Genomic DNA, 27546 nt, shown 5'->3' with positions numbered 1-27546 from the left:
GGTGGGATTACTCGCGTTGTTGAACGTGTTCACACGGAAGGTAGGGTTTCGATGTCGTTATTTCCGTCTACGTTTTTCAGCATTTTATTACAAGAATATAGTATAAACTTTCGCTCGATATGTGTGTGTACATGTTAAGTATGTATGCATGTATGCATGTATGTTGTATGTTTTATGTATATGCAGGTGGCGGTATGAGTGGGCGTATAAGGCGCGAATTTCCATCACGCGCGAATCTTTAGGTTTTCTTTTTTTTTTTTCTTCATTTCTTTTATACATATAGAATTCTCGTGTCTTTCGTTTCTATCCCCGTACCTATCATTATCGTCACGATCATCGTAGTCGTCAACGACCCCAACACAGGCCACGATAGTCATAGCTTTTTTTTCGATAGTTGATCGATATACGTATAATAATATATCTTGTGTTAATCTTACGTTTTTTTAAACCTTATCTCCGCTAAATTGTAATCTATATATAGGTATATCTTCTGTATATGTCTCTCTGTGTACCTGTCTCTGTGTAATCTGTGTATTCTTGTGTTTCTTTTTCTTGTTTTCTCGTTACTGGAAACATACTTGGCAATTCACGTCTAATAGTACAACGAAGCATTTTTCTTTTTTTTTTTTTTGTTAATCTTTCACGCTCTTCTTCGCGTCATTCTGGCTTCTCTTTTCTATTTCACACGTTCGTTCTCTCTTTCTCTCTTGCTCGTTCACTCGCTTCCGCGCGTTCTCTTTCTCTCTCTCTCTTTCTCTCTCGCTCGCTCTTCTTTTCAACGATACGCGCCACGATGGCCTCTGCTCGATCCGATCGACACGATGACCACTGGTCGCGCTCATTAATTGATATGTCAGTGGGTTTTTATCCTGCTAACTGCGTGGCTCCAGCTTGTCCCAGGGAAAGCGTAGTACACCTCCAGCCGCTGCCATAACTCGCTACGGGGTTATTTCCAGCTGTTGGCTGCAACAAATATAAAAATAACATTAAGAGTCTTTATCGAAATGATTTTGGTCAGCTTCTATTATTAGATTCACGATCTATTCGTATGTAAATTAGGTCAAGTTCATTGGAATACAAAAGCCAGAAGGGTGATGGATTCAATTTGTTGAGGAGAATGGTTTGATCTAGAAAAATTGTATATGGAAGCTACATACATATTTTACTCGTGTTTTGGTTCGTGAAAGTCATAAGTCTATATTGCTAATCCTGTTGTTTTCAAGTTCTTAAGGATTATGATCATGATAAATTAATGAAATTTGATAAGAGTAATCGTTCTCTGTCACTATGTTAATTGATATTTGGTATGGCAATGAATATAACTTTTTGAGAGTCCTAAAGATTCTGATGGTACATAAACAGCTAATTAATAACAAGGATTATCTTTTTGTCAAAATTTCTGTACCAATAGATACAATTTTTTAGAACGCCTAAGGATTATGCTGGTAGATAATCAATTAATCATTTGTAATAACAACCATTTTTTGTTACTAAATCAGAGAAGAACCGATTCTGCGATTTTTATAATATGCACTAGAATATCAAGCTCCTCTCATAAGAAAAAATTATCTACTACCGCCATCTGTTGTTTCACACATTACAATTCTGATTACCTTGCGTGCCATTTTATTCATAGCCTACTGTTAGCAGAAAGTTGCACAGTAACCGATACATTTAATGTGCCAGCACGTTCCCAGTATTCTACCATTACCATTCCCATCAACACCTGTTATCAGTAACTGGAAACAAAACATCCAACTCGATGGCCATTTTTGCCCAACAGAGAGCCGCAGAAAATTAGTCGGTGGACAACTGGCGCAACAGTCGTTCCAGCTTTGTATCCGAACGAACTTTTCCCATTTCACGTGGAACCGAGGCGGCAACCAGCTTTTCATACCTTTGTAGTATATGTCCCTATTCATCGTCGGACAGTTCTTCGGTCCCTGAAGAGGAAAAAGTTTCCAGACAATTATAACGGGTTATCGCACGGTTGAAGGAACTCGTATACGGGAAAAGCGTTACCTGAATGTTGAAGTCGATGTTCGTTCGAACGGGACGATGATGAAGCGGTTGGGGCGGTCTGAAATTATTCCCAAGCGGCGCGTTCGGATGATCCTTGTCCCCTTGCATCAATTGTCGCAGCGCGAGAAGCTGCAACGAATCGAGTCAATATCACTTTCCTTGTTTTATCCCCTCGCGTCTTTGCTTTCTTCTTTTTCCAGGCTTTGTATTCTTTCTTTTTTTTTCTCATTGCTTTTTGCTCGAGTGAAAGATTAATAACCTGAAAGCTTTGAAAGTTGAGGTTTTTAACGGCGATCGTGCAGATTGATTCGTTTGATTTTTTTTTTAGCGACGGAGATTGATGTGTTTGATTCTTTTTTTGTCGATCCAGTTACTTTCAATTGGATTATTTTATCGAAGAACGGGAGATTGAAATATGAGGTTGGGATCGTAATTTTAAACTTTCGATGTTTCGATCGTTCCCACGAATACTTTGAAAGTTAAGCATTTTAATAGATGTCGTGCAGATGATTTGTTTGATTTTTAACAGTAAAATATTTTTAATTGAAATGAAGGGGAGATTGTAATTTTGGACTAACGTAAGTTTTATCTTTAATGGATATAAAAAATAACAAAATTTTGGTATACTTCCTACAAGATATTATTGCAATATATCAAAGAGTACGTTTCTATTCGATTGAATTAATACAATCTGTTAATCAAAAAGCAGAAATTTTCAATAACAATAATAGAAAATCAATGAAAGTTTCGCTAAAACTATAATATTATACATTAACGTGTTTAATGAATTATTAAAGAATCTGCGACAGAATCGAAATTTCAGGAATGTTGCACCTCAAGTAACACGCTTGAAATAATAACGTTCCATTAACCTTTTTAATAAAAGTAGAGTGCGAACTAATCTGATTAATTTTGTACGAATTATCGGCTGGCGAAAATGAAGTAAATACGACACCCTGTTCTTTATCGTCTTTGCATTTTATAATGGCTTAATGGCCCAAACAGTCTCCGTGAGCCAACAAGCTACTAGCATCTACTGCAGAACGCCTATTATAGATATTGATTTATCGATTTATCAATTTTGAGAAACTACAACACCGACGATCGTAGTTCTTGTTCTTATCGCTTTTGCATTCTGCTCTTTCGAGACGACCTTTCCCTCCTAACAGCTTAATAGCTTGAAAGTTAAGGTCCTCGATGCCTGTGCTATACAACAGCAGTTATACGTATCAGCTCTTTGACTTTTGACAGGAATATTTTATTACAACACCTGCTCGTCCTTCCCATATTTCAAACTCCTGTTTAACCTCGTTTGATTATCCAGTCGGAGAAAATTGCAATTAGTTTAATAAAAAAGTTTGTTAAAATTCATACCCAATTACGAACTTTTAGAGTTCGTTTTACTGAAATATAAAATACCATGTTTGATGATAATTATTTATGATGGGGCACATCTCGCCGATTTCGACGACCTTGGAATATGTTGTCAAGGTATTTATTCTGAACAAATTTTCCCTATACATGCTGTTCTCGTTCGGCCTTATTCTATGAAATATACGCAAGAATATTTCTATCACTATGTATTAAGTTGTATTTATTGAATTATGCATGATCCGTTTTGTAGTAATAGAACTAAATGGAGCATATATAACTCAATAAAATAATATAAAATAAACGGTGTGTTGTGCATCTATTATCACCTTATAAAACGAGAGAAACTTTTGTGACAATCTAATACAAATGGAGCGTATATAACTCAATAAAATAATATAAAACAAACGGTGTGTTGTACATCTATTATCACTTTATAAAACGAAAGATACTTTTCGGACAACCCGATACAGTAGAGCTCCCCTTATCCGAATATCTTGATATTCGAACGTTCTATAGTAATAATATAAAAATAATAATAATATTAATGTTATCCAAATGCTCTATCACTCAAACGTGATATTTCCCAGGAACAGATGCCTTTTCGCGTTTCAAATATGTACGTATTTTACTAGTGTTCATATAGAGTGCATTCTTTCCTTTATTCGACTGAGCATTCGTGGCATTCGGAAAAGGACTTCGATGGCTCGAAGTACGAAAAGAATGTAACTATATGCAGTTAAATTATATGTTAAATTACATATGATAAATCCTAAAAAAATATGGGTATATATAAAGAAACTATCGATTAACCTTAATCTGTATATGAATAAATAAAATTTCATATCAGAAAAGTAATCATCCGATTATCCAAAAATTCCATCGTAATAACATTTTTGTTTCCCTATTACACATCTAAATTAAGGTTTATTTCAATTAATAAGAAATAAATATATATTAAGCTTTACAATTATTAAATTTATTGCTACGTATTATAATTATGTATATATAATATATAAATATGTACATCTGTACGAGGAAAAATGAAAATATTCCGGACGATGTCACCTCGTTAGAAATATCAAGCTCGAAAATGTGAGCTGGAAAAAGTGGGCTAATAATCGACGCGTCGACATCACGGGACGCTCTTTTCGCTCTAATGGAGGGCCACGAGGCCGGGATAAGCTTACTAGAATATTCGATACACCGTGTGCACCGGTGGTTTTCCTGGTTGAATTTTTTTCGGTGTAACGAGCAATACGCTGCGTGCATGTGGGTTCTTCCCTGTACGTGTGTCGTTTGTTTGTGTGCTCGGTTATTTTGCATCCCTTTGATGTCGCCCCCTGGGTAACTTGCCCCGAAAAATACTAGCCACGTAATCTCGGCCCTCTGTTTTAGCAAGTATAATTTCTCGCACGCCACCGGCGCTGTCCCCGATAAATTTATTAAAATGCATCACCGCCACCCTCTGTGGATACGTAAATCATCCCGCGAAAAGTGGCTGTTAAATCATCGATCAACGCGCGGTCGTCCTCTCCTCGATATCGCCGCGAATAAATTAGTTTCGCCACGAAACTTTCGACATCCAGTTTTTCCATCGTCCAACTTTAGTCCCTTCTTTTTTTCATTCTAGCTTTGATTTTTATTTACGGTTAAACGATCGAATATTGATTGCATTTTTTTATGGTTTTCGTGGTTTCTTTTTCAGTATTTAGCTTTTACGAGGGTGTGGAATTGGTCGAAGGGACGACAGATTAAATTTGGTATTATTACACGAAGTTATGGGTTGTCATATCTTTTTCTTTTATCTACAGCTATACAGTGGCTTGGGAGTATCGATTGATTGCATTGTTCTCTATTTATTCTCTTGATCTTTTTATTGTTATATATTCAAGAAGATTTCCAGGATAGAAAACGTAATCAAGGTGAAAAAGGATTAGGGTAGTAGCTTAAATTTGATGTTATCGTATGCGGTTCTCGAGCGTCAAATTTTATCATATTTTTTTAATTGTTGTGTAAATGCCTGTGATTATTCTAATGTTTTTGGGGATTCCATTTTTTCAGTCATATTGATATATAAAAGACATGAATTTGCATAAACATCTGGAGTCTAATGACACCCTCATAATCACCGTGACGTACCAGGAGCTTATCAACGCATATTTCGCAATATCTTCTATTTAACGTTTAAAATCAAAATACTCAGCGCTATTTGAAACATGTTTCATAATGAAAATAATAGAATATCTCGAAGATTAAAATCGCTAGGTATATAACCTATTTGTAGAATAATTCGATTAATAATTTAGAATAATTAGATCAATTTTAGAATAAATATATCTCGGTTTTTTCGTGCACAAATTTTGATATTCTACAGGGTGTTCGGTTACTGTTTCAACATAATTTAAGTGGTATTTCTTGACGCTAAAATAAGACGAAAATGAAGAATAAAAAAATTGCGTTTTCGGCTTTGTATAAAACTTGATCAATCAAATTTAGACACTTCATTAGTAATGAAAATGCTCAATGAAGATATAGTTAATCTTGATTTGCGAAGAAACATATATTTTTTTGTCTATATAACATTTCCTTCTATAATTAAAAAAGGTAATTTATCTGAAATTAAACATTCCATAAAAAGAATAAATAAAATTAACCTCCACCTGTAAACCACTTGTCACCACCATGCAACCATACAATTTTTTATCTAATTATTCAATTATTTATATGAAACTTCCTCTTATAGATATTTGATCATCCATAGTTGATCATTCCACTAAAAAAAAAAGAAAAGATTAATCTTCATCTATGCAGAAATTATTCAAAAATATACTATTATTCAAAGAACTTTTTTTATCTAATGTTTCCCTTTATCACTTAATCTAATAAATACACGCGTTACCTTAATCACCAAAATTACCCTACTCTAAATACAATTTACCCCCGTCACCCAGATAACCATTTCTCTTAAATTAAAAAACGAGTTTCACGTTCGTTGACCGATTCTTCCACTTTGCTCGGTAACAAAGCGCATTTTTATATCGATCATATCGAGCGCTCTATCCGTGGCACTGGAATTAAAATCATATCTCGTACACCGGCGTATCGAGATTAATTCTCCCTTTAAAGAGCTCAATACGGAATCGTTCGACCGGCAAAGCGACGTTTCCGTCAGAAAGTCAATAGACCTCGATCCATTTTATTCGCGTCTCAGACGTTGTTTGCACGCGTTTGCTTTTTTTTTTTCCTTTTCTCTCGCTCTTTTTTCCTTCTCTCCCTCTCCTTTTCAAAGGCTTCGTATCGTTCTGCATATCGATACAAACGAGTTTCTCGATGATAATACGCAATGTATCGATTACCGATTCGCTGCCCGGTAATATTAAAATACGAATCTGACGGCGGGAACACGCGAGACACGGAAACGGGATCAAGTTTTTCCCGACTTTTTGAAAGATAGAGGAGGGGAGAGACAGACAGATAGACAGACAGAAACAGAGAGGGAGAATCGTGATAAACGATCCATTTGGCTGATTGATCCGCAGAAAGATAGATCTATTATGCAGCGAGTGAAAACGATGAGTCGACTGCCCGTTTTGAAAAATTATGCACTGTATGCAATTGAGATCGGCTGTCGCGTCGCTGCCGCGATCGAGAATGACGAACAACTGCGAGGCAAGTGGTGTACTAATATGTTGGAAGTGAATTTTTCGAGTAAACTCTGTTAAGGTTTTTAGATTTTTGTATTGCAATCTTGTTTTAATAAAATTTCCTGTAATGTTTGAAGAAAAACTAGCAAAGGATTGAAGTTCCAAACGAGTTTTTCGTACTTTCCTACGAACTAAATAAGGAAGTTTTTATGCCTCATTGCCATTCTCGAATTTTGATGCCCATTTTTTCTTTCATTTTAATAAAATAACTTTTAATGGTTTTTTAAGCTTCCTAGAGAGCTATTTCTTTTTATCCTCGTAATTGAAATGAATTCAAAGTTTCGTTTTAGCTAAGTTGAAGTTACTGTGTTGAGAAATTCCCTCTTATTTTAAACACGTAGGATGAGTAACTTAATTGACATTGATTAATTTAGAATATTTCTGCCGAGAAAATATGGATCGTCTGGAATAATTTCACAAATATACAAACTCACAAATACCGTATAAACAATATAGGTGTATATTTATATATTTAGCTGGCGTATCGCAACGAACTGCCAGCTAACTGAATTTCCTACGCTATGATCGAATTAAAGGAAAAAATGATCAACGATACGGAACTGTCCATTAAACTCTGCCCGCCTCGCTATATAATCCTTGATGAGTAGCTTCGAAACCGAATCTTTACTTTGTAATTCACCGCCTTAACTTGCCAAATCAGCCATTCTGAAAAGAAAATTAAAAAGGGGAAAGAATGGGAAGGAAGAATGAAATGAAAAAAAAAAATACATTAAGACATCAAAGCGTGATAAGGAACTCACGTAAACCAATTTTCTTGGTCTGTGCGTGCTACGTGGCGCGCGAGATTACGCCCGCCGTTGGCCACGTGAAATCGTTAAAAGAACATCAGAAACTGCTTTCGTGCGTGAGTTACTACGATTCTTCAAATTGTCGGGGCTGCAAATGCGGGCCTCATCAGTGACGACCGCAGAAACGAAATAAGGTTCTAGATGCTGGGACTGCAAGTCTTTCAATTGTTGAGAAATTGAAAAAGAACTAGAGAGAAAAAGCGATAAGTACAAGCATCGAGAATTATTGAAAATTACTATTATTCTAATTTATATAATTGATATAATTTTGATTAAAAATTGTATTGATATTTTATCAGATACTAAGTGAGAATAATAAATGTTTCAATGAATTTTTCGTTGTCGTTATCGTGAAAGTGATCGACATAACAGTTTGACCGACTTAATTTCACTCGATTAATAAGTTGAACAACAACCAATCAAGTATTTCCGCCACTCAAAGGTTATCGTAACATCGCTGAGAACATATTCACCGAATGCTTCAACAATCGAACTGCAGAGAACCTAAACCTCCTCTGGCTAACTTGAAGCCGGTCATCGAACAGTTGCAAATTAACCCTTGTTCGTAGTCATAGAGAACGAAGATCAGCAGAAGCTGCATAGCCAGCTATGGAAACTTCAAAGTTGGATCAATGTAATTCCTATCCGCAATGGCGCTGTGTGATGGTCGATATTCAACGACTGCGTCTTAATGTCGCTATTCTCAATTCAATGTGCATAATTTTATATAATATGATATAAGATATAGTTGTTTTAATTAAAATTGTAATTTTAAAAACCAGAATACGTTCCACTAAATGTTAATAATATCGCAAACATTATGACAATTCACTAGTAATATTGTAAAAGTTACCTTACAACATATTGCAAGTCTTAAAGTGGTTAAAATTGCATATGGTAACAATTAGGAAACTTTTAGAAAAAAAAATCACCAAACCATTCTGTTCGATACCATGCGAGCGAATGTGCACACACATATATACGCATATTCAATGAAAATTTCATCCTCACCTGCTGCTTTGTGATGTATATCGGCTTGTTCAGGATGATCCACGTGGTAGTCTCGTGGCAGGCCGGCATCGTGATGGAGCCGTCGTACGTCATGTAATATTTCGTGTCCGGCAGCAGTTCTCGTACCACGAAACGTTTAATCTCCATCGCCTGGCCTGCGTGCAATCGGTTCGATCGATAACATGACGATCCGACAGCCACCGTGACGCGCATACGTACCCCAATTAGCATTGGCGTTCCTTAACATGCGCCTCTAACGCCTGATATTACACTTTTATATGTACTCTGTGTACTTCGTGTCGTTAATGGCCGAAAGAAATATTCAAAGAACCCCGCGGCGCGCTCTCGATCGATAATACCATGAAAACAGCATTGATCCAGAGAGCGTCTCGAGCGTTTTCTTCGATTATGAATCGCGAAACCGATTCTTCGCGTAGCTTTTCTGGAGGTACATACTTATGCGCGTGAATTTTATTCTTACGTGAGAGATTCTAGTTTGGAAAGGATTTCTGAGCTTTTGCAAGAAGAGATTAGAGGTAATTCACTTTCCGTTTGTTATCGGGTAATCTCTGACTTTGTTTCTGCTGAAGTTATATTTGAGGTTAGATTTGACGTTCGTGTCGATTGAATGTTCGTTCATAGTGTTGAGTCTATGTGAAATTCCCTGCGATACGAGTGAAATACCGTTTACAATAAGGAAATAGTAAGCGCTATCATGTTACGAGATTACGTTTGTATCGAATACCCATGCATATTTTTGTATTTAGTACATAATTTCTTTTATGATATTTATATCGATTGAATGTTTGTGTGGTTCGTTATGTTTAGCGTAGAATCGTTCAACCTTTCGTATCATTTAAACGTTTTATGTGGGTCATTGTTGTATTTAACTTGGAATCTTTATAAAACTGACTATAATATCCGTATACCATTGAGAAACCGTTAAAGATAAAGGAATAAAGTAAGTGTGAATATTAATTCCTACGGTTAATCCTTTGTGAGCTGAATATTCTAACCTACAACACTTCCTATACACGACGTGATACTGTGTGCCACGCGACCGCTATTATTGCCAGCGTAATACCTATCACGATTTTACATGCTGATCAAGGTATCAATCAATTTATTACACGTATATTTAAATTATTCTTTTTAATGCAGTAATATATAAAATCAGGTAAAATACATAACGCTCGCTTTTCCACTATTCGTCAAACACGTATGTGACAGAGTGACTTGGTTATAAAGCTATATGCGATGCTCATGAAATTCATCGAATCGATATACGCGTCCGTACCGTATAAAGGGTTAATTATTTAGAATTTGAGGTGTATATCCATGCTATTCCTGCTTCGCGTGCTGTACAAAATGTCAATTAACTATGACACGCGTAACGAAGTTATTCTTTTAACTTTGTATGATGTAAAATTAAATAACGTTCGTTGAACGCGCATCTTTGTTCGAAACGCGTGGGTCAATAGCTCACAAAGGATTAATTATACAAAATTTCCGTATTTATACTTTCTATTATTATATTACTAACTTTCTAAAACGAAGAACGGAAATGTCAGGTAATCAATACACGTTTTATTATTGAAGCTATGATTTTTCGATTTTATGAAATCGTGTGAAATGAATGAAATATGTATTTTGATTTGAAACGTGTGTATTTATAATACACAAAGAATTAACCTATTAGGGACCAAGCAGTTAAATAATGTGAAATTCTTATTTAAAAAATGCATAATAAAATAACTTTCATATCGATTTTATCGAGATACAAAAAATGTATTAGAACATAGATAATATTTGTAGAATAATTGTAGAATTGCATAAACTTTTTCTAATTGGAAAAAGGATAGTTTGTATGTACTAATGTATATATTAAATGAAAGAAATGAATATATTTATAGAAATTTCATAAAATGAAAAAAAGCAATAATAATGAAGAAAATATTCTGCAAATCTTTGAGATGATCTATTTATATAATCTCAATGGTAAAACATGCTTCGATATAGGAAATTAATTAAAATTTCTAAGAAAATGCTTTAAAATATGCCGATCCTTAACTGGTTGATTACTCGAAATTACATATATTTACTTTCGGTACAATAAATTTTTTCGATCAAGGACGAGCTAATTATGCAAATGGTGTGTGCTAGTCGGCCATCGATATCACGTGCAAATAATCGGTGAAAAAATCCTCTTTCGACGTCGATAGCGATCGTTTACTCCGTCTGATTTTATTTGGAGCAAGCAATATCCTTAATTAGCTGATGCACCCCCAGAGAAGAGTCCTCTCCCCTTCTATTTTCAATTCGCATTACTGTTTTCGTTTGACGTGTTTCACCGGAAAAGATGCCTTTTTCTCAGCAATCGGAATCAATTAGTTTGCAATTAACGTGGCCGTCGTTCTCAACGACGACTTAAACTGGTGATTATACGAGGAACAATTTGAAACGAGAATGCGACGATAAAGTAGGATTTAATAGCTGAAATCGTTTTGGTTATTAACATACAATTTAATTTTTAAAGATCCCTCGTCCTTTTTTAAACTTTTTTTTGTTATGGTCCATTCACTTATACATTTACAATGCTGGATAAAACAAAGCATAAAATTGCTACTAAAATTGGCACTTGTGTATGAGCATTGGTAATTTCTCTATTAGACATTTTTTGCCGTTTTGATGAAAGTAATTTATATAGGAGCATGCATTGTATCTATTCGTTGCTCTTGTTAAATACAACTCCGTTTCGTAATATTATAGTGACATTTTGTATTACTTTCATTCTTTTGTCCATCACTGTATATATGTATAATAAATGAGTACGAATCTACAAAATTATTCTGCGAATAGCATTATATTTTCCAAGTGTAATTTACTCGAATCAAAGTAATTCTTATTTATATTCTGCTTATCGATATAATGGAATGTTTATAAAATTTCCGAAAACGAAAACCAAAGGTCAATAATGCACGGGGATTGATTTAAAGTTCTTATTTTCAATGTGTAACTTTAAGTAGGTAGAAAAACTTTCGTTTAAAAATTCATCTGGCCGTAATCTAATGTTAATAACAGATAGAAGTTAAACATATTAAATTCATCTTCGATATATAATGTGAAATTAAAATAGAAAGTCATGAAATTTGTTTTCAAGTATCATACACGATCATAGACGGTCTCTGTTGTTGAAAAGTAATTAAAATCTGTTTTTTGCGAGCCACCTTTATGAAACTCTCTTAATTAACTTTTTTTTTTTCTTCTATTGACATATTCGCAGTGGCTGACGTAAAATTACGTCTTTTCATAAGCCACAGCTGGTTGCAGCTGGCGTAATTTTGGAAGATAACAGAGATATAAGAAAACGGTATGAAACTATAAACGAACTTGAAAATTCTATAAATATATTCACTTTTTATCTTTTTTTTTCAAATTTATTATTTTCATTACAAATCTTTTGGTGATAAGTTTCTAATTATGAATGTGTAAAAGGAGTAAAATGTATTTTTACAGTTTAAAATATATATTATTTCTACTAATAACGCGACAACCAGCTATTGACTTATCCCTTGAAAAATAAATTACCAGCTGCAAAAGTGTCAATTCAAATGCATAATTAAATAACATATTCGATTTGATCGTAATTACGTATTCTATTGGATTAAAGTATCCTACAGGGTGTACCCAAAATGGTTTAATCGAACTGATTGAGTCTATTTCACGAATTATCTTAATGAAAAAATAAATCGATATTCACGAATTAACTTTCGTCCAGCGAAAGTGTGGAGATTCTGGTTGTCACGAGCGTTGAATATTTTTCTTCTTTTTTTTTTCCCCGATAAAACGAACTGGAACGGTTTTTCGCGATAATGAAATTTAAAAATGAAATCGTTCATATAGGTTGATGGTGTAATAATACGTGGATGTAACTTATAAAGTAATTAAATTTGCAGTTCGGCTGGAAAGATTGGAAATACCCTGTATAACCTTTGCCTCGTGAAAGTTGAATAATCTCGTAAAACGAGTCAATTTAAAAGCAATTTGAAAGAAGCAATTTATGTATGAACCACTTATTTGTCAAACCGGTAAACTCCATAAAACGAAATTTATAGAAAATTAATGAAAATACGCAAGATAAGCATCGATCTTTTCAAGCACTTTGACACTGAAATTTGAAAAATTTCAACAACACCAACCTAAACACTTTGGCTTGTGAATGTTCATATGTAAGTTCCTCTTAATCATTCAATTAACAGAATGCCTGTTAATTAAAGTACCATATTTAGAAGGAACTCACGTATGTATGTGCATAGAATATGCGTGAAACGTATCGTGGATTTCGATCAAACATATTCCAGGCACACCCTTCGCACTGTGTATCGCGAAGCAGCGCGTGGAAACTCGATTTCCTCGAGAAATTCGAGTCCGGTCGGGTGTATTAAATTACTGACGGTCTCACCTCCGTATCTGATCTTATCCAGCTGTTCGGTGAATATTCGCAGCTCCGGGTTCGAAAGGTCTCCAACCTGAAAGCCAACCAGCACACAGGCTGTATCTATCGGCTATCGCTTACCGCGATCGTTTTACGTTTAGCCGATCTTTCGCAGAATGGCCCGTGAAAAATAATACGTAAGCGGGCCTGTGGCCTGTGAGAGATTAGACATGTACCTGGAGGAGAAGAGACACCGCCACGATACCCTGCGCCCGCTGCAACGCGTCCGAGAAGTTGTTGTATAGTTGCGAGTTGAAGCCGAATATCTGCAACTGTTTTCAAACAGAAATTAGGAAATTGGATTAGTAGCGATAGCTGCGAGTAAGACAAGTTGTGATGTTTGTATCATATCGAGTAGCTGCGATTTCGCTTAACTTTCATATAGTCGATTAAGTAGACAAATTGAACTTCTCAATACGAAAATCAAGCCTCTCAATAATGAATAGGGTGATCAATTTTCTTGATTTCATGGAACTTTTAAGTAGCTCGTATACTTTGCCAGAGCAGTAGCAAGGCTTCCAAGCGGTGAAAGGTTATGGCTTATAAAGTTTGCGTAAAAGATAAGTAACGTAACAAATTGCTGGAAGATAGGAAAAATGAAGAGTGATGTGTAGAAGATAAATAATAGTGAATCGTTGGTATGTAGATGCAGGTAGCACGGCGGTGTAGGTTTTAAGAAGTTTGAGGTGCGTACGATCAAATAGAGCTTCTGGATAGTTTGAATAAAAGGGATATAGCCAGGCAGAGTTTTCTAGCGGTCAATCGAATGGTGGAGTTCTCAAGTTAACTGGAAGTCTGAATATTTTGATGAAAAATAAATTCGTGTAAAAAATTAATAGTATAGTGAATTATTAGAAAATAATGAAGACGAATAATGCATTGAACTATTGGTAAATAGGAATAACGTGGTGGCGCTTCTAGTTGTAAGTAATTTGAGACGCAAGCGATCAGACAGAGCTTTTGGATAGTTTGAATAAAAACGATATGGCCAGGCAGAGTTTTTTAGCGGTCAATCGAATGGTAGAGTTTTCAAGTAACTGGAAGTCTGAATATTGTGATGAAAAATCAGCGAGACTTCCCGATGATGAAAAATAAATTGCGAAGTTCGTGTAAAAAATTAATAGTATAGTGAATTATTAGAAAATAGTGAAGATGAATAATGCAAGGAACTATTGGTAAATAGAAATAACATGGTGGCGCTTCTGGTTGTAAATAGTTTGAGACGCAAGCGATCAGACAGAGGCTGCGAGTAGTTTAAGTTGTTTATCGGTCAGACAAAAGGTTACCAGCAATAAACGGAATGACGAAGCATTTACGTACGTAGCTTTATGGACTTTTAAAATATTTAAGGGTTAAATATTTTGAAGAATCACCAAAGATAATCTTCAAAGGGTTCGTTTACTTTTAAAGGAATATGGATGCGGACTTAAACAATTTAAGCTGGCAACAAGTTTTAAGAGGATTTGTTCCACTTAAGCCTGCACCGTTCAAACCCTTTACCCACTGATGAATCTCTAATGAATAATCCAGCGAGTGATTTCTTTTTTTCTTTAACACGGTGGAAGTTCGATCGAAAAGCACAAATTAAAATGAATGCAGACGAACGAAGTGCCATCGTGAACGCGAATCAACCTTTCATTGTCCGATTTTATTTCATTTCACGCGACATACGTGATAGAAAAAAAAAAATATATATATAATCTTTTCAATGTTATCTATCGCAGATTATTCTATTCTCACCGCATCGAACATTTTATAATAAAAAAGAAGGAATTCCGTTGTTTCCATGGTTGATTTTCGTCTCGCCACGAGCGAATTTGCCACGAAATATTCCGCGAAAATAACCGGAACAATGAAATTTTGGAAATTCTCTCGACGCTTTTCAACAAACAAATTTGCAAAGTTAATAAAACATTAATCATCCGGCTGAAATCATCGCACGTTTTCGCCAAATTCGTCGACGAAGAAACGACTATGGTGCTGAGGATAGAGATGAAATCAAGTTCAAGATGTATAATATTGCTTAGAAATATCCGGATATTTTAATCAATCGTAGTAATTTATATATAATCGTATATAAATTTTACAAATGTGTAGAAATGAATGATGAACTAGCAATCAGAAGCAATACTCGTTAAATTTTTATAAAGTCATCAGACTATAATATTAAATTACATTGCAATTAAATAATATAATAACAATATATTTTATTAGTTGCTACACTGCTTCGAGTATGTTTAGTAAAATATTATCACACAATTGCAATAGCGTGAGAAGCTTTTGCATCAATTTAAAAGATCCTTCTTAATCTGATTTATAATTAGAATAACTCAAATATTCCATTAGTTCCCATCATAAAATTAGATATCCTGTGTTTAAAATATTCTTTCGCGTTTTCAATAATTCGACAAATACTAATCCGTATACGCTTAATCTGGCCAAACCTTACCATTATTATGAGTTTACCAGAATGTCTGAATACTTATGAGCTAGTAGTATACTTGAGCCTATCACTAAAAGTGGTGGAGGAATGGTCGTCTCGTCACGCGAATAAACTGGCCGCCATATTAGCAAAGTTTTATAATTTTTTCAAATTCCGTGTCGACCAACTTTCCCAACGTCGATGTAACAGGAACCCGCAAACTGTTAAAAGCTATACGTTTTCGCGGGCCACACGTATATCGCGAGTCTATACCGGTAACCTAGTTCGCTAGTTCTGACCCAGTTCGAAGATTAATACTTCGAACGTGGAATGAGAAAAAAAAAAAAAATAAAAGAGGAAAGAAAGAGAAGAAGAAAAAAAGATAGAGGGCGGTGCTTTCACGTTAATCAGTTCCAGTTACGTGATCAAGTGAATAAAAGTCGTGCTCTAATCGGCGAGTATAAGAATCTGCAGATAGACGGATACGTATCGAAGAAAGATCGATAATCGGATGTCCAGGAGGCTAGGCTTTCTGATAGAGGCCGATAGTCTTGGCCACTCGATCCATGAGATTAACGAAGACCAGTTGTTGGAACAGAGAAGTCGATGTTGCAGCTTTTCAAGGCGACGTCGATGTCTATTTCTCACTTTTTATTTCTCTTCCTGTTTTTGTGAAACATTCCTGTTGATTTGATTTTCCAGTAAATTGTGTATTCCTTCGTATAACAACTTTCTTTGAAACTTCACTTCCTGTTAATTCTCAAGCTTTCATCTTGTTCTCGTTTCTTTAAATTCTTTGTCGATGTAATGTTAGGTTACATGTCTTACTTCTTTTATATTTCTGTTTCTAATTTGGCGAAATACCTGTTATTTTTCGGAGATCTTTTATTCTTTGATCTAATTAAGTCTTGAGTTTTATTTCATGTTATTTATATATATATATTTTAGCAAGGATTCATTTTATAAAAATTTGCTGATGATTTAATATTATTTTCGGGAAACATTTCTGTTCATTTCGTTTTACGTTTTATTCTTTCGTCAAAGAACTCTTTTGTAGGCTCTATTTTCTATTGTTTCCTTTATAGTATCTAGCGTTTTTGCCACGCCTCTGTTGTTTGAAATTTATTGTTGATTTAATATTGAGATACGTTTTTAACTTTGTCGTACTTTTTTCTCTATTTTTGCAAACGCCTGCGTCGATTTTATTTTAGATTAAATCTACTATTCTTTAGTTTAGAAATTTTTATCTCTGATTCTAAATGTATTTCGATCTTAATCAAGCGTTCATCCTTTAAAAATACACGACTGAGTTCATTTTACGTTTCAGTTATTCACATGTCTACTGTAGGACCTCTTTAGCTATGTTTATATTCTATTGATCTTGTTTGATTGTATCCATTTCTCTACTCTAAAAAACTTCCGAACTATACTTTCTACGATCTCTTAATCCGAATTTTGACAAATTTCCAAAAATTCAATTATTTTCTAATTTCCTCTGTTCGTAATGCTAATATGGAAATTACAGATTCATTCGAAAAACCTGAACCGAGTTCCACATGTTTTCTTTACCTAGGTAATTTGAATCCCATTTCACTCTGAATCCACTTCGAATTCAGAGAGATATGGAAATCTCGAATTACTAATTGATGCATGATTATCATGCATCTGCATTTATCGTGCTATTACTAAATTATTGACGTAATTCGTGGACTAATAATAATAGCAACAAATTAGTGGTCAGTACTCATCAGCCACATCAAACAAAATTCACAAACTATATCGAATTTTATGTTCAGTCTATTAACGCTACCTGGCAGATACCACGAAAGGTTTTGAATTATTAATCACAAACCATCTTGTGGGAATATAGTGAGATTCGGATATTATAATTTGGAATAATGTTATCAATTGGCTATTGTTATCATAAAAAATCGGTCCCAAAACACTTTATTTAAAATTAATTAAAAATAATTCATCTATAGCAATCAAACCTCGGCTATTGTTATCAATTGTGATAATTATACTCAGGGACGAACGATAAGAATTCTTAGCAAATTCCCACTAAATGAATCTTTTCTTTTGAATTTTACTTTTAACCAAAACATACATTTTATCCTCTACATGAATGTATGGCAAGAATTTTTAGATAATAAGTAGATCTTGTTCTGAAGCGTACCCTTCATCTTTTCAAAATATATTGTCGAAGGAAAATATGAAAAAATGACTAATGGAACTACACAGGGGCAAGGAAATAGCATGATGGCAGAAGCGAAGCAAAAGCGTAAAGGTTTCTGATGTATTTAATATACAATTTGTGAGAAACATAAATTGTAGAAATGTTGCAATTGTTTGGTTTCCATAGCGAAATCCTCACTGTAATGTTATCAGACTGTGTAAAGTTATTGTTATTAAAAACTGCAAGTCCCAAAGTGGCAATAATAAGCGAACTCTATCGTCTCACAATTTCATTTGTAACTCAAATGCATATTTTCATCCGCTACAATATACAATAGGAAAGACACGGCCGAATAAAAAATACCTCGCAAAATCTCAGACGAATAACCAGACAAAAAGGTTCTACTTTCACGATTCTACCATTCCTCTTTTAAAACCATTCGAATCATGACATAAACATTTTCCACGTTATAAAAAACAAACAAAATATTTAGATGCTCTTCTTCAACTGAGATACTCTGTATTTACTTATTTTTAGGAAGACAACAATAAAATAAAAAAAGAAATAACACCTGCATCTCAACAAGTTCTACTACTATTTGTTCCCATTGTCTTTCCAACTATGAACAGTGCAATATAAAACACTCACCTCAGCTGGAAACGCATGTCCATCCACAGTGTGCTCGCTACCGGTTCGATCGTCTAATCCAAAATGCAGATGGATCTCGTGGAACTGGTACCGGTAACTCAATGGACCGCCCGAGATATTCACAGGATGACGCGTGTCGTTGTCCACAGCGAACACCACGCTGTGGCCAGTGTTTGCCAACACACCACCAACTCTGTGCTTGTCCACGTGCAGAGGTTGCAGGTTCGGATCGAAGAGGAGCCTGGATGGCTCCAGATTCACCGGCGATTGCCGTCTGCCCTTGTGGCACAGCCACCAATCCGGATTGATGAGACCCCAGAAGCCGGGACCTTCGAAGCCGAACCGATTAAACGACACGTTGAACGCGACTTTCGAGCATCGATTAACGCGCCCAGCCCTCGAGACCGACTATAACCCCTTCCCCGGAAGAACTTTCCGGCACGATAAGCTTTGGGGATTAACAGCTACACGGCTGTTGGGGAGGAGTGGCGTGAAATTATTTCGCTGAAGGGAGTTTACGATTTGACGAGATCGTAAGGTTTCAAGGGGCATTCGATGGCTCGACAAGTTCTCGTGTTTCAGAGGGTTTCGATAGATTGGAAAATGTTTGGTAACATTGGAAGATCAATGTGACTTCTTGCGGGAAGAAAAACAGTTTCTAGTTTCTTATGGAATTGGTGAAAGTTGTGGAAATGTTTGACAAGATTGGAAGAGAAATGATTCCTACGGGGAGAAACATGTAATTTATCATATTGTTGGATGGATGCTCATGGGCGGATTTTCATGTTTGGAGAATTTGAACATGGCTTCTGGTTCCTTACGGAACTAGTAGAGGAACAAAGACAGTAAATTCTAAGAATAATAGCTCTAAAATTGAAAATAAAGTAAGTACATGATGAAAATAAGAAGAAATACACTCGTCGGTCGAAATTGAAAAGGAAAAAAACTTCCTAAAACTTCCTAAAAAAATGTTCAAGACCTTGTAAGTGAACGAGAAACTATGCAAGTGGAAGTTATTATCATATTGTTATAATATATATATTATTATTAAGAATATTGTATTTAAAATTATTTGTAACAAGAACTGAATAACAATTTCATGAGAACGATCACTTAAAGAATGCGAGTGTGTTTCGATTAATTGATAAGAGCATGGGATTCCTTACCGGAAATACCGTCATAGGTCCACCATTCCTCCCAGCTGACGGGCCTAGATTCTGCAAATAGTTCATTATCAAGAATCCCCGCGATGTCACTTATGCGACAGCAGTCCTTAACCTAGAACTAGTTGCGGTGAGTCAAGTGGCAAGGATATTCGGCCACACTCCACCGGATAACGAGCCACTCGTCTCAATTATACACTTTCTTGCTATAGACTGGCTCTGAGTCAATTGGCCGCTCAAGGTCACTCAACCAGAGGCTCCCTTCTTTTTTTTTTTCAATCTCCTTACGTACCGTTCTCAGACACGTTTTCAAGAAACAGTGTCTACGAACCATCACTTGTTTCTTCCTCTTTGACGGCGCATGAAAATAGCGGTGAGGAATAACAGTAAATAAAGAAAGATAAATTCTTTGCTTTACAGTTTTTCTTGTTCTATTTTCTTCATTTTCTATATGTGTAATAATTGGACTGTCAATATTTATGCAATTGTACATTTATACGAACGAAACTAAATAAGTGGAACTTGAATGGAAATTTGTTTCATCTACTAAATATTAGTAAATATATAAATTGAATCTTTCTGTCAAGAGGCACTATGGTAAATTGTGTAAATTACGTCAGAAATTCTAGTTATTTAATTAGCAATCTGCATTGATAATTATGAAAAAATATAAAATGAAAGTTACATAAGAATTTAAATTAAATATAATTGCTAAATATATATATATATATATATATATACAAGAATACAATGTTTCTCAAAGAACTCTGTTCTTGCTATATTCACAGAATGAATAGCTTGTATATTTACCAATGTTAGTAATCTAAAATTTAAGATGTTTTCACTTCAGAGCTCCTTTACGCTGATAAAGATGTCTATATGCGTGGAGGACGCATATGGTGTAATAATATTTCAATTTATGACCTCGCTATGTCCCTTCCACGAAGGGTCAATCTTTACCGATGACCCAAACACCAAGTCCTCGGCCACTGAGAAGACGTATCGCATGACTCAACATCTGGGTCGTCGATCCCAAATGGGTTATACATAATTATTTATTTAATTCTTCCCTCGCCACTCGTATATGACATCAATGAAAAATTCGGTTATCAAAGGTTAAGAACTACTGAACGCGATAGAACAGCATAGAAAAACACAAAGAAGTCAGTTAGTACCTTGTATCAGGACGATCACGAACACTCCCCAGACGCCCAGGAAGACGGAACTGAATGGGGCCATTCCTAGGACTGCGCGGTCTTCGTCAATTGGGCATCATTCGGCTCGATTCTATACAACACAAAAAGGAAAGAACACGATACCTTCGAGTTCACGTGTATCATCCTATATATGTATATCCTTTTCCCCCCCTTTCTATATGGCCATGAGCCCTGTCCCCTTATCTCATCTTCCTAACCCTCGAGAATCGTGTCCAAGATCAATCGAAACACCAAGTAGTGTGAACCACTCTCGAAACGAAAGCAACGAACTTCGCAGCCACGACAGGGAATTTCTCTCTACTGTGATGGTGAAACGATAACGACGAAAACCACAACTTCAATCGATCTACGAGCACACCGCAGGAATGTCTCAGCGAGCGGGACTTTTAATTAGCCAGCGTCACGCGACCGATTCGCAACTTGAGGACTACAACTGTCTGTTGTTGAGGAAAAGTCCTGCGAAACTGTACAGGGACAAAGTGTCCCTGAATATAGTAATGTTTACTTAAGGAAGTATCTAGCCTTGTTTAAAGTGCCATTTTTACGTATCCTTTGACATTTTTCCCAAGGAAACCATATAGACGTTTCGTATTGGTTTTTTTTACGCATATATTTATTAACGATCGGAGAATATTTACCATTTTTTCCAAATGAAAATAATCAAAGTTGAGTTAGTATATGTCATTACGTAGAGTGTGGTTAAAAGAAGCATTCTACTGGCTGATACGAATCTGGCTATTCTACTTGTTTCCTCTGGCGAATAGAACTTACGTAGCAAACTGAAGGATATATTACGTCTTTCTCGTTTCTTCTCGCTTTCATCTGATGCTTTTTCTACGAGAACTATAATGTGGCCTCGCATTTTGGAATTGAAACATCTCGAAAGTCTTGGATCGATTGGAATTTAAACGGGCACTGCAGTACTCCGTTTCTTCATTTACCATCGTCCACTGCAACGATATTCGATTTTATCTATAGAGATAACATTTCTTGAGCAGTAGCAAATTTGTTTGTCTCAAAGATTGTATCGTATCTGTCTGAAACAGCCAATCGGACATCCTTTCTAACAAACTTCTTCTTTCATATGAAACCTAACCTATCCTAACCTAACCTAACCTAACCTAACCTAACTTAACGACAACGAAAAAGAGAGGACGCGTGTCGTCGTCGATAAGAGCCGCTGGCTCACGAGCCTCTTTCTGAGAAGAAAGAAAAGACAAATCTGCAGTCATCGTCGTTGTCGAAGTAGGGAGAAGTACGCTCGAAAACGAGGCGGGCTTACTCGAATGTCCCCCGCCCCCTCTTTCACTAGGGGTGGCTCATTCTATGTTCGAGTCCACTCCACCCCGTTCCACGGCACTCCAGGCCTGTGTTCTTAGGTCAGGAAAACTCGAGTAGAGGCTCCCTTCGAAACGTCGTCGATCGATCGATCCGATCTCACTGTGACGCCGCTATCCACGCCGAGTGTCTCTAACCTACAACCCAGCAGCCGGAAAGATAAGAGGGTACTCCGCGAGTGCGATGACTCGGCTCTCATTGGATAACCCCTCGTTTTTCTTTCGCCTTGGAGGCTACGGCACGTTTCTTCCGCGATTTCCATCGTTCTCTGACAAGAGATGCGCTGGATGCCGGTGTTGGTTTTAATGAAATTTGGCGCGGTAATAGTTTCGCACTATGTGCTATGCAGAGATAAGAAGATGGATAGCACAGGGTCAAGGAATATTACACTGTTACATCGAGGAATAATACACTGTTCTCTGTCACTCATCGTCACGCGTTGCTACATTTTTATATTATCTTTAGAATTGTATTGGGTCTATCGGAAATAACCGAACAGATCAGCAGTCCGTCGTCTAACCATCTTCTTATTTCTGCGCAGTACAATGCAGTATAACTTCGCTTAACGTTTAAGAACGTTCCTTCCGCACTTTCGACCGCCCTCTGACAAGGAATGTAGTATTCGTTGATTTAAATAAAATTTGCTGTGGTGGTAGTTCTGTATGTGCAGTACAGCAGTACTGCGTTTCTATAAATTCCATTTATTTGAGCGAAACTTTAGTCGGTGCTTGATTAAATGAACTCCTACCCGTTGAATCCACTTACCCGAACGTGAACTCCTATTAACGAATTATCGAAAAATCATAGGTAGTTGGGAGAATAAATGGTCTCCTATTCCATCGCACAAGGCTTTTAAAAGTGCTGCAACTGAAAATAATTCAATCCTGCGTTAGGAGATGACAAAAGGTGCGTCTTATTCGAATATGGTCCTCGTTGATTACAATGGAATACAATGTGATTAAAAAATAAAATATCTGAACGTTCTACTACTCGAATATTTCGTTTTTCGAACAGAATGTCTGTTAGTAACAAATGCGTTTCTCTTACAAATACTGTTATTACGTGTATTATTATATGTATTGGAGCACACACAGCAAATGGAAACGACGCGGATGTACCTTTTTACAACGAAAACTTGTGTAGTCTGGCGGACAAAAGAGTATGAGGTCGGTAGATATTAAAACAAACTGACACTTCCATGTGTAGGGAGATAGAAACAGATGATATGGAATACAATAAAAGTTGTTTAATGTTCCTGGATTTGGATGTTATTAAGAACATTATCTGAAGAGATAATGCTTTAGCTGAATTGGGGAGTAGAATATAAGAGATATATTGAGATGTGATTGATTAAATCAACTACATTATGCAAATTATTCATATATCGCTGTTTGTTTCTTTCGTTAATTCACATTGGTTGAAGATTACGTTCCATAATACGAAATCTACTTCATAACGTTAATTGTATAAACTTAGGCATCAGAGAAGAACTTGTTAAAGACGTACTGTGAAAATTAAATAGTTACTACAATATGGAAGCCTCAAACTCGGTAGTTTTACACTCTATGAAGTTTAATCCTCAGCCAGTTTCCGCTGAACATTGTTGTCACGAGTGTGAAATATTTTGTTTATGGCAATAAAACGAGAATCCAAATAAAAACACCTCCTGTATGAAACACATAAATGTCGGTTAGAATTTAACAAACGCGAAAGATCTATCTAAATCATAATCGATCCAGACAGAGATTAACCCATTGCAATCCAAATTACATTCAACGTTTTATCATTATTGGTTCATATTTATAAAGTTAGTTATAAATTTTCCCAATGAACGATAAGAACATAACTACTTCTTATGATTCTGTTAAATTAAATTTCGGCACGAAATAATATCAGTTTTATATATTTTACTAAAAGCAAAGAGAATGAAATGAAATCCATTATCGGGTTCAGCTAAACATAGAACTGCAAAGACTTAATCGTTGAACAGGCTGGATCAATTCTGATTCACTTTGATGTTTTAGATATTTCCACGTTAATTCCTTCGTAAATTATATTATACGTTTTATCATGCGCCTTATTACCAAACTTTACAAACGGGTTTCACTGCCATAAAGTAAAGTGATGAAGAAATGTGTACTACGAAAAACAGAATCCAAAAAATGTCAATAGCACCAAGAAAAATGTGTCTTGCATTTAAAGTAAAATTCAAGATTGAAGATCAACGCTCCTCACTACGATCCATCCTGTGCTAATAAACGAGTATTAAACAACTATCGATCGTCATCATCGACGACATCAACGATTTACCAGTTTGAAAATCAAAACCCTCAATTACTACCCTATTCTTCTGTTTTCTTTATAGTGATAACCTAACCTACGTATAAACTTACACACCTTATGATAAGTCCGTATCGGTAACAAATGAACCGGAACGGAACGGGGATTGGTTCTGGGTTCAAGCATCTCAAGCTTCGTCTTTAATTAGACCCTATCGGATCACGATTGATCCCGTCGGATTTATTACCGAGGGCCCTGATAGTCGACGGTGTCTAATCGAGCGAGCCAGAAACGAGTCCTGCCGTTCGATTGCGCCACTCGAACGCAATTATCGAGCCGTAGGATTTTCGTTGGTGTCTCCGTGAGAGCCTTGATTTACGCTAAAAATCCTACTTGTCACTCTAATTCCTCTGATTCAACGTCAAGATTCAAAAAGACAAAAAAGGAAAAGAAACGAAGAAAGAAGAAACAGCCTTCTTAGTGGTGTTTACTTTTAAGTCCGAAGAGAGCGCCAAGTGAAACGATCCTGAAACGCTTGAAACAACGAAAGGGAACAATTAGCCAGGCCTTACCCCAAGCCAGAGTGCAATGACTCGACTCACGGTTCTACCGTCGGTTTCTTCCCGTTTCTATGCCCACTCGTCCCCATAGATCACTTCTATGTTCTCTCTTCTCTACCCTTGGAATATGGCCAACGAGGAAGGAACCAATGAGACACACGTACGAGAAGGATGAATCGAGGAAACACTATATGTCTCTCGTGCACCGTACACATTAGCCGTGCACACACTCGTACACTTAGAGGTGCACACGTATGGACATATACATATATACACGTCGAGTAAGAGTGTCCTGTCCGGTCGAACGATCGATCGTAGGGTCGTGGTTAAACGTCGAGTCGTGTGCTTCGATCGAGACGATTCCCGGTTCAGGACACGGATCGCGTTTCTTGTCTGTCTTAATCTTAGACGCAGTTTGGTCCACGATTTTTTCTAACATAGACGATGTCTCGTTCAGCTCTAAGCGACATTAAGATGACAAATTTGGACTTGAAAGTTTCTTAAAAAAAAAAGAATTTCCACTAAAACGAGAAAAGCGTGGACGACTGGTAAGAGAGACAGAATGTATAGGGTCGGCCGCGAGCGAGACTTGGTGGGAGGACGAGCGTGCGAATCGATCGGCAAAACGCGCGATGGTGCGGCCAAAAATTTCGCGTGACGAGTAAACGCGGCGGCTATGGGCACCTCCTGGCCGCAATCAATAAATGTCGATCAAGAAATAGAAGCGTGCCAACGGCTATCCCCTTGTACACTCACAAATTGGTTAGCCTTATCTAGATCCTCGAAGTAGAAAAAAAAAACACTGTTCCAGGACTAGAACGCGTACAGCTTAGTTCCTCGGATTATGATATCGGTTCCGTTGGAAAAAAAAGTGGTTAAACGAAGTTTCCGCAGGCCGATACTGACCCGTGCACGATGACGAAAAGGACGAGGATCGTCTCGTAGCTTCCTCCTCCTTTCTTCCGCCTGCTCCTCTCGCTTAGCCACCGGCACACCACTTGCACTGCTAATACGAGGGAGCAGCGACACCGTACGATACGCGATCCCGCTAGTATCCAACCGAACGAGCCAAGACACCGATGTATCTCCTGAACGAGAGTCGGAACGATCGTTGGGACGGTCGCGAGTCGACTTCGAATTCTTTTTTTCCCTCTCGTGCGAAATAATCTCGTTAAAAGCGGTCTGCACCTTTGCGAAGGAACGACGAAGGAGGAACGACTGCCCTACGAGACCAGTGTATACGTTCCTCCTTCTCCCTCTCTCACCCTCGCGCTCCCACCCGATTCGTACTCCATCTAGATCTCTCGTCGGCCGCACCGGAGGCTGACGGCACGCATGCGCGAGAAAATAGTACGGTTATCTCTGTTTCTCTTGATAGTAGTTCAGCGGAGATGTATAGGGAACGAGGCTAGTTTCCAGCTCGTTCTGTCTCACTCTGGCTGGCCCTCCTCGGTTCAGGCCACATCGATGCTTCCGGACATGGGGGAACGAGCGTTTCGCGCCTCCACCGCTCTTCCACTCTTTCTCTCTCCCTCTTTCTCTCTCCCCCTTTCTCTGTTTCTCTGTCTGTCTCTGTCTATCTCTCTCTCTCTGTCTCTCTCGGGCATCCTCGTCGACATGCGAGGACGTCTGCGCACTTGCCGGACCAGGACGAGGATGGAGCCTCCTTCGGGATACCGGAGCACCTGTGCGCCCTTTGCCCGCGACCTACTCGCGATTTTTCACCCTTGGAATTGGAATTGGTTTTTCAGGAATTATTCTGAAGGCTTTCAAATTGCTTTCGAAGCGTTTGATTGGATATTGGAGTTAATTATGGTCTCTTGGTTTAAGACGCCTGGTGTTGCGAGTTTTATGGTTAGCGGTCTTCTTCGTTGTAATCGTTGAGCTTTTTTAAATTATTGTGGAAGCTGAATCTTGGTCTGGATTGATTGAGTTTTCGATTTAATCGAGGTAGCTTACTGTAGGCTTTAGAGCACTGTCGGAGTTTTTATAGAATCTGGTAATTTTTTATCCTTCTAGTAGGAATTTGTGGTTTCGTTTTAAGGAATCGTCGTGAAGATTGGATCCTGGATTGGTTTAATGGATTGTTAAAATTTGGTTGTTTAATTGAATGTTGGAGTTAATTATCATAATGTGGTACAGGGATTTGAGTATTATTGTAGGTTTCATGGTTAGCTACTTTTACCCTTGTAATTGCTTGGTTTTTTTCAGGAATTACTCTAAATCTACTCTTTAAATTAATTCAGTGAGTTTTATTGGATCTTGAATTTCATTATGATCATCTGTCTCAGGGTTTTTAATATTATTGGAGGCTTTATGAGATTTGC

At 36.8% G+C, this 27546-nt stretch overlaps 2 protein-coding genes across 3 annotated transcripts in view; one reads left to right on the top strand and one right to left on the bottom strand.

Annotated features, from left to right (window-relative positions):
• Nucleotides 1-57: 57 nt before the first annotated feature.
• On the bottom strand, nt 58-26486 carry CARPB (Carbonic anhydrase-related protein B). Of its 2 annotated transcripts, none has more exons than XM_069128719.1 (10): nt 26126-26486; nt 21000-21111; nt 19828-19878; nt 18662-18990; nt 13592-13687; nt 13383-13449; nt 8921-9075; nt 2023-2151; nt 1898-1943; nt 58-963 (listed from the first exon to the last, which is right to left on the bottom strand). In XM_069128719.1, the coding sequence occupies exons 2-10, from the start codon at nt 21061-21063 to the stop codon at nt 947-949; spliced, it is 954 nt and encodes a 317-aa protein (XP_068984820.1). In that variant the 5' UTR covers nt 21064-21111; nt 26126-26486; the 3' UTR covers nt 58-946. The 2 variants fall into 2 exon arrangements, with proteins under 2 accessions (XP_068984820.1, XP_068984822.1); XM_069128721.1 differs by lacking the exon at nt 26126-26486 and adding an exon at nt 25976-26116.
• Nucleotides 9303-27546, top strand: part of Pngl (N-glycanase Pngl) — a 53729-nt gene continuing 35485 nt past the window's right edge. The window contains exon 1 of the mRNA XM_069128717.1: nt 9303-9456. The gene's annotated coding sequence lies outside the window, so the exon portion shown is untranslated. The remainder of the gene's footprint in view (nt 9457-27546) is intronic.

The sequence above is a fragment of the Bombus flavifrons genome, chromosome 15 (assembly GCF_040668555.2).
Source record: "Bombus flavifrons isolate JBK064 chromosome 15, iyBomFlav1_principal, whole genome shotgun sequence".
Lineage (NCBI taxonomy): Eukaryota > Metazoa > Arthropoda > Insecta > Hymenoptera > Apidae > Bombus > Bombus flavifrons.
This window is presented reverse-complemented; position numbering and strand designations above follow the sequence as displayed.